At 44.4% G+C, this 15577-nt stretch overlaps 1 protein-coding gene across 2 annotated transcripts in view; it reads left to right on the forward strand.

Annotated features, from left to right (window-relative positions):
- Positions 1–15577, forward strand: part of LIMA1 (LIM domain and actin binding 1) — a 99763-nt gene that overhangs the window by 64392 nt on the left and 19794 nt on the right. For both annotated transcript variants that reach the window (XM_040340294.1, XM_040340295.1), the window contains 2 exons: positions 6102–6195; positions 10330–10478. In XM_040340294.1, the coding sequence (XP_040196228.1) occupies positions 6102–6195; positions 10330–10478 (243 nt within the window). The remainder of the gene's footprint in view (positions 1–6101; positions 6196–10329; positions 10479–15577) is intronic.

A 15577-nucleotide genomic window follows, 5' to 3' on the forward strand; every position in this document is an offset into this window, starting at 1 on the left:
TTACCTATGGAAAGGCAGAGCAGTGGATTAATGGGCAATCCCCCCCCCCCCCAAAAAAAAAATATTCACATACTATTGCCTGTCTAGGCTTTTGAAGGGTCTATGGTCGGGGGGGGGGGGGGAGAGAATTGTTCATGATGCAACAAGTCATTACCCAGTAAAGGGCACCCATCTTTGTGTATGACAATCTTCTGTTTGTGTGTATTGTATATGAATGGCCCTGTAATTGCCAATTTGTAACAAGTAAAGCTTCCTGTGTATGTCACTCCTACTCAAAGTTGTGGAGAAAACAATTGCAGCCTTTACAAAAACGGTGCCATCTACGTTTGAATGGAGAATGTAAAATTAGGCTAGACTTGGGTTTTATGTGTAAAACAATGTCACATTATTGGTGTACTGTATATTTGAGTTTTATTTGTCATGAACATAGAAAGCATGCTCTTGGGGTTAACATTTAAGTCCTTGTATCAAAAAATAAAAAATTCAAATAAATCCACATTTAACTTTTTTAGGCTACACCCCCCCCCTTCCAATTAAAAACTTGAGCCGTTCCTGACAATTTCCTTGATCAAGCCCCCCCCCCCCCCCCCACAGTCCTATAAATACCTGTTGATCCTGCCAGTGAAGTCTACCTAATGCAGCTTCCTGTGAAGTGGCAACAATGCTGCACTGCTCCTTGGTTCAGAGCAGGGTTGTTGCTCATGTTGGCTGTGCCTGCTTACATTGCAGTTGGATGAAAAATATTTGCAAGGTGTGGTTATCGGCATTGACACTGCTGACTTGCAATCCTGTAGCTGGACCACCAGCCTCTCGGTGCACCTATGCCATTGCCTCTCTTCCTGAAACCCTCCTGTGAGCTGTAGTATCTGGGACGTGAGAATTTTTTGGCTTGGTCGAGTAAAGTCTTTGTGGGTTTGTTACTTGTTATACTGTCATTCAGCAGCTTTTAGTTGTGTTTTTAAATGCAATGACCGTACCTAAATCTGACCTGGTCTTGCAGAGCCTGTACAGCAGAGCTTAGAACTGGAGACAGATGCAGCACAAAAAGCCAGTCAATTAAATCAAGAACGGACAGAGCAGATGTGCACATAATTCTCCACCTTTCATCTTTTCTCCAGTCCTAGGCAGGTTGGGAGATCTGTTGGCTTTCATGAACAGGTCTCCCTCCCTACCAGACAGGGTTGTGTATTGGTGGACAGACACCAATTTAAATCTCCAAGGTTAATGATCTTCCATGGCTTGACCATAAAGGCCCCGATCACAACTGTGTGAATGCATGACAAAATAATTATTTTTAATGGGTCCTATTCACACCTGTGAGCTTTGCATTTAAGGCTGCATTCACACCTGAGCGACAAAACGCCCGACGCTTCTGCCGCTAGAGGGGAGAATTCCCATTGCTGTCTATGGAGATGGTTCACATCTCATAGACGCCGAACGCCTGTCGCCTGAAAAATGTCCCGGACCCTTTTTTTCAGGCGACATTGGCGTTCGCCCATTGACAGCAATGGGAAGAGTTTAAATTTTTTTTTTAAAGTTTCACACTCGCGGCAAAATTCGCCGCGTACGCCGAACGCCACTGTCGCTCAGGTGTGAATGGAGCCTTAAGGAGAAAAAATACAGGTGGCTTTTTTTTTTAATGGTTTGTACAGCGGATGTTCTTGCACAAATGCCTGCCCATCCTTTTTGACATGGCACGTGCTGGGTGGCCATGGGGAAGGCAGAACTTGCTGCACATCTCCCCCCCCCCCCCCCCCCCCCATGTAATTCAGTAAAGGGTTTTTGGGCATGTATATCTATGTACTCGGGTTCATACCTTGCCTATCTTCTGTTGGTGGCTGTTTGGCATCAGTGCCAGGATGGGTATATTAAACATAATCTCACTATAAACTTAAATATCCTATGTCTTGGTCATTGTTGGCACCAAAATGTCATTTTTTCCTTGTTCCCAGTGGGCTAGCTTGTGGGCCAGGGAGAACATCCTGGCATGGGAGTAGATAAAGGGCCAAAGCCACACATTGTTTTGGGCTATTGTAAGCCACACGTGTTCCAATCGCATTAGTCTGAGAGGGTAGTGTTGTACAATCGGATTTAGACTAACACATTTTGAGCTGAACTCCAGCAAGTGTTCATTTTGGGATAAAGGTGGACCATTGCTGGTGACCCCGTCGGTGGTAAATGGTTTGTTCCAACCCTGTTAACTGCTAAATCTGTGACAGGGTGTTCTGCTGAAAAAAATAGACTTGCTGGCAGGATCACCAGGTGAAAATTTAAGCCTAAAAGCAGCAATAACATCTAAGAATTGGTAAGCTGCAATATGTATTTTTGGGTTTAATGCTACTTTCAAACCAGTGCTGTCCAGGCTGGTTTATGAGGTTGTTACTGCTCAATTGAGGGTGTTATTGGGCCAACATAAAATTGTATATGTATAATTTTTAAACTTTTTGTAAAGGCATAAGGAGGTGTTTGTTTTTTTTGTTTTAAGATAAGCGGTCCTGCATCTGACATCATGCATAAGGCTGTCCCTGTACCGCCCATGGACGGCAGTGTTTACCTGCACAGGTGTTCCATGCAGGCAGTGCCATCGCTATGAATAGGGGTAGTAGCAATGTGACATCCATGCAGGTGAATGGCCTCGAATGCACCCGTACGGCTGTCGGATTAGGAGCACAACCTGTGTCCGTGCAGCTGCTGTGTCTCAAGTGTCAATGGGACTGCCTCAACGCAACAGCTGTGCATCCATGTGCAGAGAAAGCAAATTACTCCAGCGCTCAGAAAAACAGTTGCCAGACCAAAGATGTTGTATGGAGTCTATACTTCCTCTGATAAAATGCTTTAACAATGCTGCCCTCAGATCGGGAATCCAAAACGAAACTGGAAAATGCACGAGGGGAGAAAATGCCTAGTGCCATGATGGCGAACCTTGGCATCCCAGATGTGTTGGAACTGCGGGGTAGTTGGTCATCAAAAAAATGTAGAGTGCATCATGGGAAATGTAGTTCCAAAACATCTGGGGTGCCAAGGTTCACCATCACTGGCCTAGTGTATTACCCATGATTTATTTATCAAAGCAACAAAAAGGTAAAATGGAATACTCCAAATAAAATACTCGAAGGACAGAAGTGACGGGCATGACAACAAACCCCCTGGTCAACTGGTGTGGCAACAAGTGACCAAACTGTGGAAATGCTGGAAAGCTTGTGTTTTTTTTGGATTCTTTAATAAATCTCGGGTAATGCACTAGACAATTGCTCCCCCCCCCCCCCCCTTTTTTTTTTTTTTTTTTTTTTTTTCAATCCCGGTGCAGTTAACCATGGGCATATGGGCATATGGTTATGTGGACGAGGCCTAACCCTGCAGCTGCATGGAAACTATTCCCATCACTGCAAATGACCTGTTCTAATTCATTCAATGAGAATGCTTGAGGGAAGTACAAGCTGAGAATGTACAAGAGCAGCCATAACTTGCTGCTACATGCAAAGATCCTGTGCAGAAGAAAATGGAGCGTTATGGAAATACACAAGCACATATGGAAATGCTTTCTTTTAATGTTGCGCTCGAGGCCGCAGACGAAGGAGAATCTTGTCTCCTGGTTCTGCTGGACCTAAGCGCAGCCTTCGACACAGTAGACCATAAACTGTTACTGAGACGACTAGCAGAAGTCGCCGGAGTCACAGAAGATGCTTTACCATGGTTCTCCTCTTTTCTCGGAAACCGATCACAAACAGTGAAATTGGCATCTTTCACGTCAGAAAAACGCACGGTGCCATGTGGGGTCCCCCAAGGATCCCCCCTATCACCGGTGCTGTTTAATATCTATCTTCGTCCTCTATTTGATATTATCAGTAGCCAAGAACTACTCTATCACTCGTATGCAGACGACACGCAACTGTATTTTCGCATCTGCCACAAAAAGGATCATCATCTCAGACTAGAGAAATGTCTCTCTTCAATAGAAAACTGGATGTCTAAGAGTTATCTTAAACTCAATAGCGCTAAAACAGAACTCTTTGTTTGATGCCAGTCGAAAGAGTCTACTAGCAACAAACTGGACACCATCGCCCATTCTGGGACAAATCATCTCCCCTAGCTCCAAAGTCAAAAGTCTAGGAGTCACGTTTGACACCTTCATGACAATGGACGCACAAATAGGGTCAGTAGTCAGCGGGTCGCACCATTTGATGCGCCTACTACGCAGACTTATTCCATTTATCCCCAAAGAAGACGTAGCAGTCGTGGTGGGAACAATCGTGAATTCCAGACTGGACTATGCAAATGCCCTTTACCTCGGGCTCCCAAAGTACCAAATCGCTCGTCTACAAGTCGTACAGAATACGGCCACCAGACTGGTGACTGGGAAAAAATCTTGGGAATCAATCTCGCCTTCGCTGAGATCCCTTCACTGGTTGCCAGTGAAAGACAGAATTGCATTCAAAGCACTCTGCCTGACACATAAGTGCATCCATGGGAAGGCTCCTAGATATCTATGCGACAAGATCAAACCTCACAATTGCAACCGCATTCTGCGATCCACCGACCAAAACCTGGTCAAGGTTCCAAAAACCAAATACAAGTCCAAAGGAGAAAGAAGGTTTGCTTTTCAGGGTCCTAGACTATGGAACGCTTTACCAACCAGCATTCGGTTGGAGCAAAACCACCTGTCTTTCAGAAGGCAGATCAAAACCCTGCTTTTCTGATGGCAAGAGACACAAACAACCAGCGCCCAGAGGCGATTCAGTTTGCATGTGCCGCGCTATATAAGTTTTTCATTCATTCATTCATTCATAATGTGTGTGTGTATTGTGATCGGCTTCATTTTCTTGCTGTAATAGGTAAATTGTGCTCTAATGTGCTCGCTGGCTGTTGTAATGGCGTATATGGCGTTGTACTGTTTATACAGGAAAATTATGTAAAGGTTTAAGATACTCAACAGATTTAGCCCAGATGGAAAATTAAATTACATGAGTTCTACTGAATTCCAGTCTGCACACCCCATGGGACAGTTTTTATAGGGTCCCTAATCCATTTTATTTTTAACCTGTTTAATGCAGAAGTGGAAGCTCCTTTTTACTGCAAGAAAAGGGGGAAACTTGTAGAAACTGTGGTGAGGTACCTTACAATAATCGAATGCCACGAACATGTAGACAGATTTTCTTCCGTCCAGTAGGCGGCACTGTGCGGAGTGTCGTTTGTGAGGGGGAATCGTCCCCTCATGGACTCTAGTGCTTCAGAGAGAGCCACTGTCTGTATGCTGCAACGTTTTTTTTTTTTTTTTTTTTTTTTTTTTTAATAGCCAAACTAAACCCATAGACTTTTTTAAAGGGGAGTTACCGTCTGTAAAGCAGCAGCTCCAAATACTATAGCTTCTGACTTTTCATAAGGACACGTGCCTGTCCAGTGATGTCGGCACTAAAGTTGTCACATCTCTTTAATCCAGGACACATATGAAGTACACAGGTTCTGAGTCTGATTTAATGCAGATAAGGCACCAAGTGAGTTTAATTACTACCCTAATCGGCCTCAGAACCTGTGTAATGTGTGTCCTGGATTAAAGGGATGATGTGGCAACCCTAGTCTGCACCCCAAGCTGCTCTGGGTGCCGGTGTCTTCACTAGGGGAAACTAAGCCTTGCGGCTTGACAACCTGTTTCCTGCTGTGCTTTGAATGGTCCTGCAGTCTTCTGGGACCTTTGTGTGTCTCAGAAGGCAGCTGGGGGGGCAAAAATGTACATTGCCGCACATAGATTGCGGCGATCGAAGTGGGAGTGGTTGCCTGGTTTTGACAGGCATCTGCTCCATCTTCGTTGGGTGATCTAGCCACAATACGTTTAACAAGATATTTTTATAAACGTGCATGATCTCGGGTCAGGATGAATGTTGGCCGTTCCCATCACTCCATACATGTATTGTGGTTCCTCCCCCAAGGGTGGCTGGCTTGGGGGATTTGTGGTGTTATGTTCCAGACAGACAGTTTTCTAATCTGATTGTAAATGTAATTAGCTGGGTTGGGAAATGATCTTCTATGAGTGGGCAGCCTTGATCATCTGTGATGGAGGGTTTTTATCATAATTTTATCTAATTGCATTTCCTTCCTCTTCAAAGCATCCACAGCGAGAACCCGGGAAACTTAATGTTGGAAAACTTGCTTCTGAAAACTACATTTCAACTGAGGATTCGGAGTACTCCATCACTGAGGGTAAGTGCTTCCGAAAAAAATGACTAGAGTGTGCTTGTTTTAAAGTGATACTAAAATCAGTAGTTTTTAAATGAAGAAAAAAGTCATACTTTCCTGCCCTGTGTAGTGGTTTTGCACAGAGCAGCACAGATCCTGCTCTTGGGTCCCTCACTGGCACTCCTGGCCCCTCCCTCCTACCGAGTGCCCCAACAGGAAGCCGCTTGCTATGGGGGCACCCTAGCTAAGCCGCCACTGTCCATTCAGACACTAAGCCATGGTTCGGCCCTGCTCTCTCCTCCAATGGCTCACTGACTTTGACAGCAGCTGGAGTCAATGGTGCCACGCTGCTGTCTCAGCCAATGAGGGAGAGTGCCGGGCAGCCGAGGTTTCTTGTGCACACAGGTTTTTTTTTTTAATTTTTATATCTTAATGAATAGAATAAATTGAGATAAAAAAAAAAAACCTGACTTGACAACCACTTTAATGCTGTGTTTAAAGTGGAGGTTCACCCGGAAATGTTAATTTTTAACCTTGGATTGATGCTTATTTTGTCTAGGGGAATCGGCTATTTTTTTTTAAATCGAAGCTGTACTTACCGTTTTAGAGAGCGATCTTCTCCGCCACTTCCGGGTATGGGCTGCGGGACTGGGCGTTCCTATTTTGATTGACAGGCTTCCGACGGTCGCATCCATCGCGTCACGATTTTCCGAAAGCCGAACGTCGGTGCGCAGGCGCCGTATAGAGCCGCACCGGCTTTCGGCTACTCGTGACGCGATGGATGCGACCGTCGGAAGCCTGTCGGAAGATTGTCAATCAAATAGGAACGGCCAGTCCCGAAGACCATACCCGGAAGCGGCGGAGAAGATCGCTCTCTAAAACGGTAAGTACAGCTTCGATTTAAAAAAAAAATAGCTGATTCCCCTAGACAAAATGAGCATCAATCTAAGGTTAAACATTTTTTTTTTAGGGTGAAATCCCGCTTTAAGGCTAGCCTTGGGCTGCATGTCCAACTTCCCCCACTACTCATTGAATTGTACAGGCTTCCAGATTCCATCTGGTAGCATCTGCCAATCTGTAGAGTGTATTTTAAACAAGTGAAGCTGTTGGAAAACTTTGACCACTGACAGGTAAAGTTAATAACATTGATTATGTTTAAATGGCAACCTGAAAGTTGGTGGATCATTTTAGACGGCAAGGAACTTTTCGATCAGAATGCATCACAGTTTGTATGGGGCTGTGTAGCTGCTGACTGATCAATAATCCCATACTGACCAGTGGGCACGTGAGCCTTAAAACTGGACAACTGGGGTAATGGAAGAAGGTGGCCTGGTCTGAATCACGTTTTTTTTCTTTTAAATCATGTGGATGGCTGGGTTTGTGTTCCCCCGCTTACCGAGGGAGGAGATGGCACCAGGAGAAGGCAAGCTGGTGGAGGCAGTGTGCTGCTTTTGGGCAATGTTCTGTTGGAAAACCTTGGCTCTGCCATTCATGTGGATGTTACTTTGACACGTTTTACATTGTTGCTGACAAAGTCCTCCAGCTCTCAATCCAATCAAGCATCTGGGGGATGTGCTAGAAAAACAAGTGCTTCATGGAGGTCACACCTCGCAACTTACAGGAGCTGCTTCCCCTTTTGTCCACTTGTGTGATTTTGTATTATCTAGGTATTTGCCAGACTGGTATTTTAAGTCCATAGGAGCCCTGCAAACTTTTAAACTGTACACAAACCTGGATTTTTAACACGTGAACCTACCTTAATTGAATTGGCTTAAAACAAATTACTACAGATGCTCTTTAATGGCTGATTTTTATAGGCTTTTTGCTTCTTGGATATACATATGGATGAGGATTTAATTATTTATTTTTTGTGTACTTGATAATATCTGTGTACATGGGGGCAACTACTTTGATCCCTTATATTTGTGACGATTGACCATTCTGCCTTGTAGATTGGTAGGTGTAGACCAGGGGTGCCCAACCAGTGGCACGCAAAGCCCTCTGTCCCGAGACCTGCTCTGGGATGGCTGGTTAGCCAAAATTGCGGGTTGCTGATCTGCCATCCCAGAGCATCAGTGTTGTGAATGAAGCCTAGGGTAAAGGAAGCAAGCGGCTGCGGAGCAGAGCTGCATAAGCCGATGCTGCGGAGTAATACCAAGTGAACTCTGCCATTCATGCTGTCCTAGGCAGACTGTTATTAAAAGTAACTTTAATACTAAAATCAGTGTATATATGGGCATATCTGTTCTGCAGTGGTTACTGGGCTGCTTTCAAACGGATCTGCAGGTGTGGTGCACATGCAGGTTACCTGTACTGAGCCATAGATTTATGTCATTACCTGCTGATTCGGTGCACTTTCAGACAGTGCACTACACCTGCAGGATATAATGGAAGTCTAGGACAAAGTGCAGCTAGCCCACAGGAAAGCCACAAGTGCACTACTCCAGTGGTCATCAACCCTGTCCTCAGGGCCCACTAACAGGCCAGGTTTTATGTATTGCCTTGGGGAGATGCAGACTAAAATAATGCAATCACTGAGCAGCAAATTATATCACCTGTGATGTATTTTGGTTATCTTGCAAACCTGGCCTGTTGGTGGGCCCTGAGGACAGGGTTGATGACCACTGCACCACTGTACACCCAGTGTGGTTAAACCACAGTGCATCATTGTAAAAGACTTGTGTCTGTTTACACCTGCCTTCCTTCAATCCGATCCACTAAAAAATGCAAAAGGGGATCCCTTCCATCTGGGCACATCAGATTGGGGGGGCCCATAGAGTGGGCTGTGTCCGCGTCGGTTCTGTATATGCAGAGTGGACACGGACCTGTCCGCTAACTAGTCTGCTTCTTGTGGTCTGTGACCAGTTACCAAGTTGCTTAAGTGGCCCTAGCTCTTCAAAAGGTTGGTCTACACCAGGGGGGTAAACAAAAAGCAGAAAGTAAAAAAGGCTAGGATCTGGCAGAGCCTTTTGTTCATGGCAAATGCCCAGTTCAGAATTACTGATGCTGACCTGTCATGCATGTATTCAGTATGGGGTTCAAGGTGAGTAGCAGATTATTATGCTCCAAAGGGTGACATTTTCTTCAGTCCTCCCTGGGCAAGAACATTGTGAATGCCTAAAAGATTTGCTAATGTCACCTAGGGTGCTTGGAATTTTTCTTCAGGTCACCACAGGTTATAAAAAAAACAAATGTGCTTTTAGGCGTTTCCATTTAATTGCAGAGTAAATATTAAGCCCGAATATTTGTAGCAGTTTTGGTTGCTGGGTAACAGAATTTTTATTAGACATTTTTAATTGCCTGTATAATAAGACGTATGATCTTTGCAGAGGGCCATTACTTCTAAGAGGCCATTGGGGCGGCACTGATGGCCAGGGTGTCCACCCATACTTGTCTCTTAGCACTGTACAGCAAGGCTCCCTGCCTAGCCGCTCTACATATTAGGCAGGCACAGTGACTGGGGTGCCCCAGTGACTTGGGTCCAGTAAATGATACCAAGGCTGCATTTTCACAAGCTGATGGCTTAGGCCCCTTTACATGTGCGGACCGTATGTCCGCATTTTCATCTATCCGTTGCGGTTGAAAACGGGACATACATTGGTCCATATGTGATTGCGGGTGTCAGCGGATGACCATCCGCTGACACCCGTAATCACCCGCCTCCGCAAAGCTCAGAATTTTCGGGCCGTAAGAAAATCCTATTTTTCTTCCGTCTGGCGGATCGGATGAACACGGACATACGGTCCGTGTTTTTCCGATTCCCCCCCCCCCCCCCCATAAGGGAGAGCGGAGGAAAGACAGGGCGGTCCCTGCACAGTGTGTGGGGACCGCCCTGTCAGCCGACGGCTCCGGGTTTTTACGGAGGATCCCCGCTGAGCTTTACGGACACACGGAGGCGGATCATTACTGATCCACCCCGTGTGAAAGGGCCCTTACTCACACAGGTAACCATGGACCCCCAAGGTGACCACTTTGGCAAAAACTGCCTCTTCAAATATCTGCCTGCTCCTGTCTTTGCAGCATTGTTGGTCAAAGATCGGTACTGGATAAGGTTGTCTGATTTGAAGAATATTGCATACTTGGCTTCTAGTTTGTAGATGTACAGCTGCATTGCTAATCTTTCTTTTCCTGCAGTAATCTGTTCTAATTCTATTTTAGGTGGTTCTCCTGACAGCAGCCCCAGTAAACTCTCCTCTCAAAAAAGCTTAGAAATTTCTCATGTGCTGGACAGCACTTCTTCTTTAAAAGAAAGGATGGCCAAGTACCAAGCTGCTCTGACCAAGCAAACCAAGCCTGTCTCACCCACGGTACGTCTGATCTTTTTTGAAAAATAAAACTAGATGCTCTAAAAGAGGTAATTGTTGGGCAGTTTGTAAATTGGGCCCCTTGGGGAAGACTTTTTTGATCAGCAGGGGATCTGTCCGCCAATCCTCTGCTGATAAAACCCAGTCCGTGTCCGCTCAGTTTCTTCAGAGCCTGCTCTGCTTGATTGGTGGCTGGTTGTAAAATGACTCTGCTGTCCATTTACACCTGTCTACCACCATTCCACCTACATGGAAAATGGTGTGTGTGTTGAAAAAGCATGCATTCTAGCTGTAAAACAGTCAATGCATTTCAACCGTCATGACTAAGGCCTGATGGCTGAAATGCATTAGTTTTATGACTATTAATGCCTTTTTCAATAAAGGAAGACTGATGCCATTCTGAGTACCGTCCATTTCTCCCGTGATCTGTTATATAGAGGCATGGGTGGCCTGACAGTCAGGGGCCCAGGCGGAGCTGTAATGTTGGAAGGTAGAGACACCTTTTACCCGTTTCCGATACTGTGACATAGTAGGAAATTGAAAAGTTCTATGTTAATTTCCGCTTTACACTTTTGCTTCCGGGTTATGGACTAGCTGATCTGATGCACTTTGAGATCCACATCAGCCTTAGCAGTGAGTTCATACTGCCGCTCAGGAGAGTTCAAAGTTGCATGACAAGTCTCGCCCCATTAACGGCAATTTTAACTGTTCTAATTGATGTCGCTCCAGCTTAGAAAGGTTCCTGCACTACTTTTGGTGCGACTTCAACAGGACTTGCATTAAAGCAGAGGTTCACCTGAATTATTTTTTTTTTAAATCCAGCAGCTACGAATCCAGCAGCTGCTGACTTTGAAAAAAATGGACACTTGCCTGTCCAGGTCGCTCGGCTTCCCCCACCGCCGTCCTCGGTTAAGGAATCGGGAAGTGAATCGATGCAGCTTCACTGCCTGGTTCCCTACTGCACATGCACAAGTCGGTTCTTCTGTGTGAGTCTATACCATCAAGTGATTTAAATACCTGTTTTATACAGGTATCTGCACCCCCTGAAAGCTGTCAATGTGACACCGGAGGGGGGGGGGGGGGTTCTGAAAAGCTGAGGTTCACTTTTGGCCGAACCTCCGCTTTAACTTCTGCTAAGTAAGTCATATGCAAGCTGCAGGGATATCTGATTGTCGTGGCAGTGTGAACTAGACAATACAGCTCTTGTAAATGTTTTCTTGCGAAGTCAGGAAGTGTTAGTGGCAGGACCACCAGAAGAGAAGCCTGAAAAAACACCCCCCACATCTAATTACTGGAAAAGTGCACCATATTTTACACACTACATGTCCACGTGAATTTCTGACCTGTCTAGTGGGTATGTTGTCTACTTGGTGGGGAAAACAAAAATCCAACAAAACTTTAATGGCATATTTAAAAAAACAAAATGTAGAAAATAAGTTTGGGGCTTACATGCACTTCAATATAAAACCCTACCGGTAGGTAGGATTTGCTTTTAGATGGCTTTGGATTTAATGTCTAGGGGCATAGCTGATCAGGCACATATTAAAATGGCCTCCTACAGGTTTCATTTAATTGAATTGGTGGTCAAGAACCCAATCCAAATTCCTCCTTCATACCAGAATAGTCTGCTACAATAAGGCCAGGCCAAATGGCTTGCTTTTTTATCACATACATTCATTAGTGGCAGATGTGTTGCTTCAAACTGACCTTTGTCCAGTCGTTTGACAGTGGTGAGAAATTATTTTACATGGAATGATTTTTTTTTTTTTTTTAAACTGTTGCATAGTTGTCTCACTTTATTGACCTGTGACCGGAATGCAGCCAATGGTCTGATCTTGAATGAATGAATGAATGACTTGTATAGCGCAACGCATGCGAACTGAATCGCCTCTGGGCGCTTTTTCCAGCCAGTATCTGCTTGGCTGGTGCGTAATTTTTACCCCGTAGGATCATGACACGCTAGGGACACACAGTCATACACACATATATACATATATACTAGGCCAATTTGGACGAGATCCAATTTACCTACCAGCATGTCTTTGGAGTGTGGGAGGAAACCGGAGTACCCGGAGGAAACCCACGCAGACACAGGGAGAACATGCAAACTCCAGGCAGATGGTGTCGTGGTCGGGATTCGAACCAGCAAACCTTTTGCTGCTAGGCGAAAGTGCTACTCACTACACCACTGTGCTGCCCATCAGATCTTCTGATCTGTGTGTTCCAGGCTAGTGATGCATTCAATCTAGAGCATGCCTGTCCCTGGATTTCTTCAGGAGGGCATTGGTAGTGTCTGCTGATGTAGGTTTCCTTTGAATTGCCAGGTGGGAAGACGTAATCCCTAGAATTATCTTTTTATAAAGACGGTTGGAAAATTGTGCCAGTCGGGGATACTCAGATAATATACACAACTATGTATAAATTCTTTAGCTGTGTGAGAAGCTCTGAGCTAGAAACCTGACACTACCTGATAAAGGATGGAATGGCTGAAACTATTTGTGGAATGAGAGCAGGACCTATTCCCCCATGTGCTGGCTGTTTGTTTAGACTTGACTTTACAGACTGAGCTGTCCAGGGGAACATTGAGCTAAAGATTTTATCTGAAGGACGCTGTACAGAGGGCTCCGTAGGCTTTATGTAAAAAAAAAAAAATTCCATTGTATTAAACTTTAACCTGTTGCTTGCTTGACTCAAGTACAATGCAAGACGCAGGTCATGTTCAACATTAAAATCAAAATCCTTAGTCTAAATGAGCCTCTTTGATAGCTTCCTAAACTCACAACAGCCCCTTTGTGAATGCTAGCCACAGATGGACCTTTTTTTTTTTTTTTTTCCGGACAATTAAACTTTATTGTGTAGTGCTTTATGAATTCACAATCAATTTACATAGTTGGTCTGGATGAGACAAGTCCATTTTGTTTAACCAAAAGAAGGAAAAGTGTATATGCTATCCTATATCCACAGTTGATCCAGAGACAGGCCAAAAAACCCTAGCAAAGCATGATCCAATTTGCTCCAGCAGGGGACAAAATTTCTTCCTGATCCCGCAAAAGGCAATACATTTTCTTATTCCGTTATATTATGTGTACCTAGGAAAGAATCCAGGCCTTAAAGCGATCTACTGAGCTGGCCATAACCAACTCTTGAGGGAGTCTATTCCAGGGCTTGGCAAATTTGCTTGGAATCTAGGAGCCTCTGTGTGACAGAAAACCACAAGTGTTGTAAAGCAGTAGGTGCAATAAGTCCTATCGCAAAGCAGCTGATTTTATACTCTTCATAAACACTTGTTCCTATGGCGATATCAGCAGGCAGGTAATTTAAATCCAAAAAGATATAGGATGGCCGCTTACCAGAACGTTGTACCCTCAAGGGGTTATTGGGCACTCAGAGGGCTGTAGTTCCGTGGATCCCAGGAAGTACTCCAATGCTGTATCTCGGCTCCCTTCTTGGACCTTCAGGATTGGAAGATGGGAGCCAGCTAAAAGTTAGGAGCCAGTTTTTTTTTTTTTTTTTTTTTTTTTTACGCCAAAGCTTTATTTTCAATATAAGAATTAACCAATCTTAAATGCACTGTGTGTGTGTGTGTGTGTGTGTGTGTGTGTGTGTGTGTGTGTGTGTGTGTGTGTAAAAATCTTGAGGGGGGGGAAAAGGTTTTTACTTATATAAAAAATAAAATAAAAGCTATTACGAAAAAAAGGCTGTGAAATCAGGCAGGGGAAGCTCCATTAGCATTGCTGGTTGTCTTGTCATACCAACGGCCACCACAAAAGGGCGCCAGATTCCAGAAGGAAGCATAGGACTTCAGAAGGCCACAAAGCCGCAGCCCGACGTAGGTGGGGTTGCTGCACACGGAGATGGGATACCCCAGCTGTGCCGCACCAGGTCGCTAATTCTAGTCGCAAATGCAACTTGGGATTTGTTGAGCCCTGGTCTATTCCATATTTTCACAGCTGTTGCTGTGAAGAAACCTTTCCGTAGTTGAAGATGAAATCTTTTTCTTCATATGTAGAGTGCCCCCTTGTCTGACCTTTAAAGTAACTGGTGGTGCTATAGATGAGATCTAGACATCCAATTGCCAGAAACCTGGAGCTTCAGGGAATTTTATTTCAGGGTTGGCATAGCTGAACTCCACGCAAGCAATACGAATACCTAGTTAGAAGCTTTCTTGCCTGCCAAAGGATTTGTATTTCAGCCTATTCTTGCCTAATATTTCTATAGCCAGGTGGCTGACATCACTTTTAAAGCTGGTTATCTTAGGAAGGAGTAGAACGCTTTAATTTTTTCTTCTTTCCATGTCTGTTAGAGCTTTAGCAAATTTTCCATTCACCACAGTGAAAAATGTGTAAACACGGACACAAAGCAGAAAAATCATGGGAGTTTTCATCCTTCCCACACTTAAAAGGAAAAACGTATTTTTTGGGGGGGGATTTACCCTGATTTCCTGTTTGGTAAAACTCGCCAGGAAAGAATGTTAGGGGAATTCTCCATAAACGAGCCCTGGATAAAGCAGCTAAAAACCGAAAGACTCGCATTCCCCCAATTTATCCAACAATTAAACAAATCTTTCTTTGGGCATGTATTTTTACCCTTTAATGCACAATCCTTTTACCCATATTTGAAGTTGGTGAATGGCGTCGCCTTGAAAAGCAAGATTTGTGCTTTTTCTCATAAGAGGTCATCAGGTTGACAGTAATGTCGTCTTCTGTGCTCGGCTGAGCGGGCGACACATTGATGACTCACTCCGTCTGCATCTATTCTCTGGTTTAATTTCAGGAAATCTGAAAAGGAAATCATTCTGCTAAATCTGTTTAGTTTCAGAAAGATGTCATCAGCGTTAAGCACTTTTAAATGGTTCCGAGTTAATTTTGTGTAACCCTTTCCGCTCACACCAGATATAAGATTTATTGTAATGTGGACCAAGTCTCTATAGTGGCAGCAAAAACTGTATCTTACTTTGTAATGTACACAGTGTCCTTTTAGATAAAATAACTCCCCAAGCTGCATTGTGTTGCGACACGACCATGCACATTGAATTTTCTTTTTTTTTCCTACAGCTTGTTTACTGGCTTCAGATATATTTTTTTTTTTTTTTTCTTCAGCCA

Source organism: Rana temporaria, chromosome 2, assembly GCF_905171775.1.
Source record: "Rana temporaria chromosome 2, aRanTem1.1, whole genome shotgun sequence".
Taxonomy (NCBI): domain Eukaryota; kingdom Metazoa; phylum Chordata; class Amphibia; order Anura; family Ranidae; genus Rana; species Rana temporaria.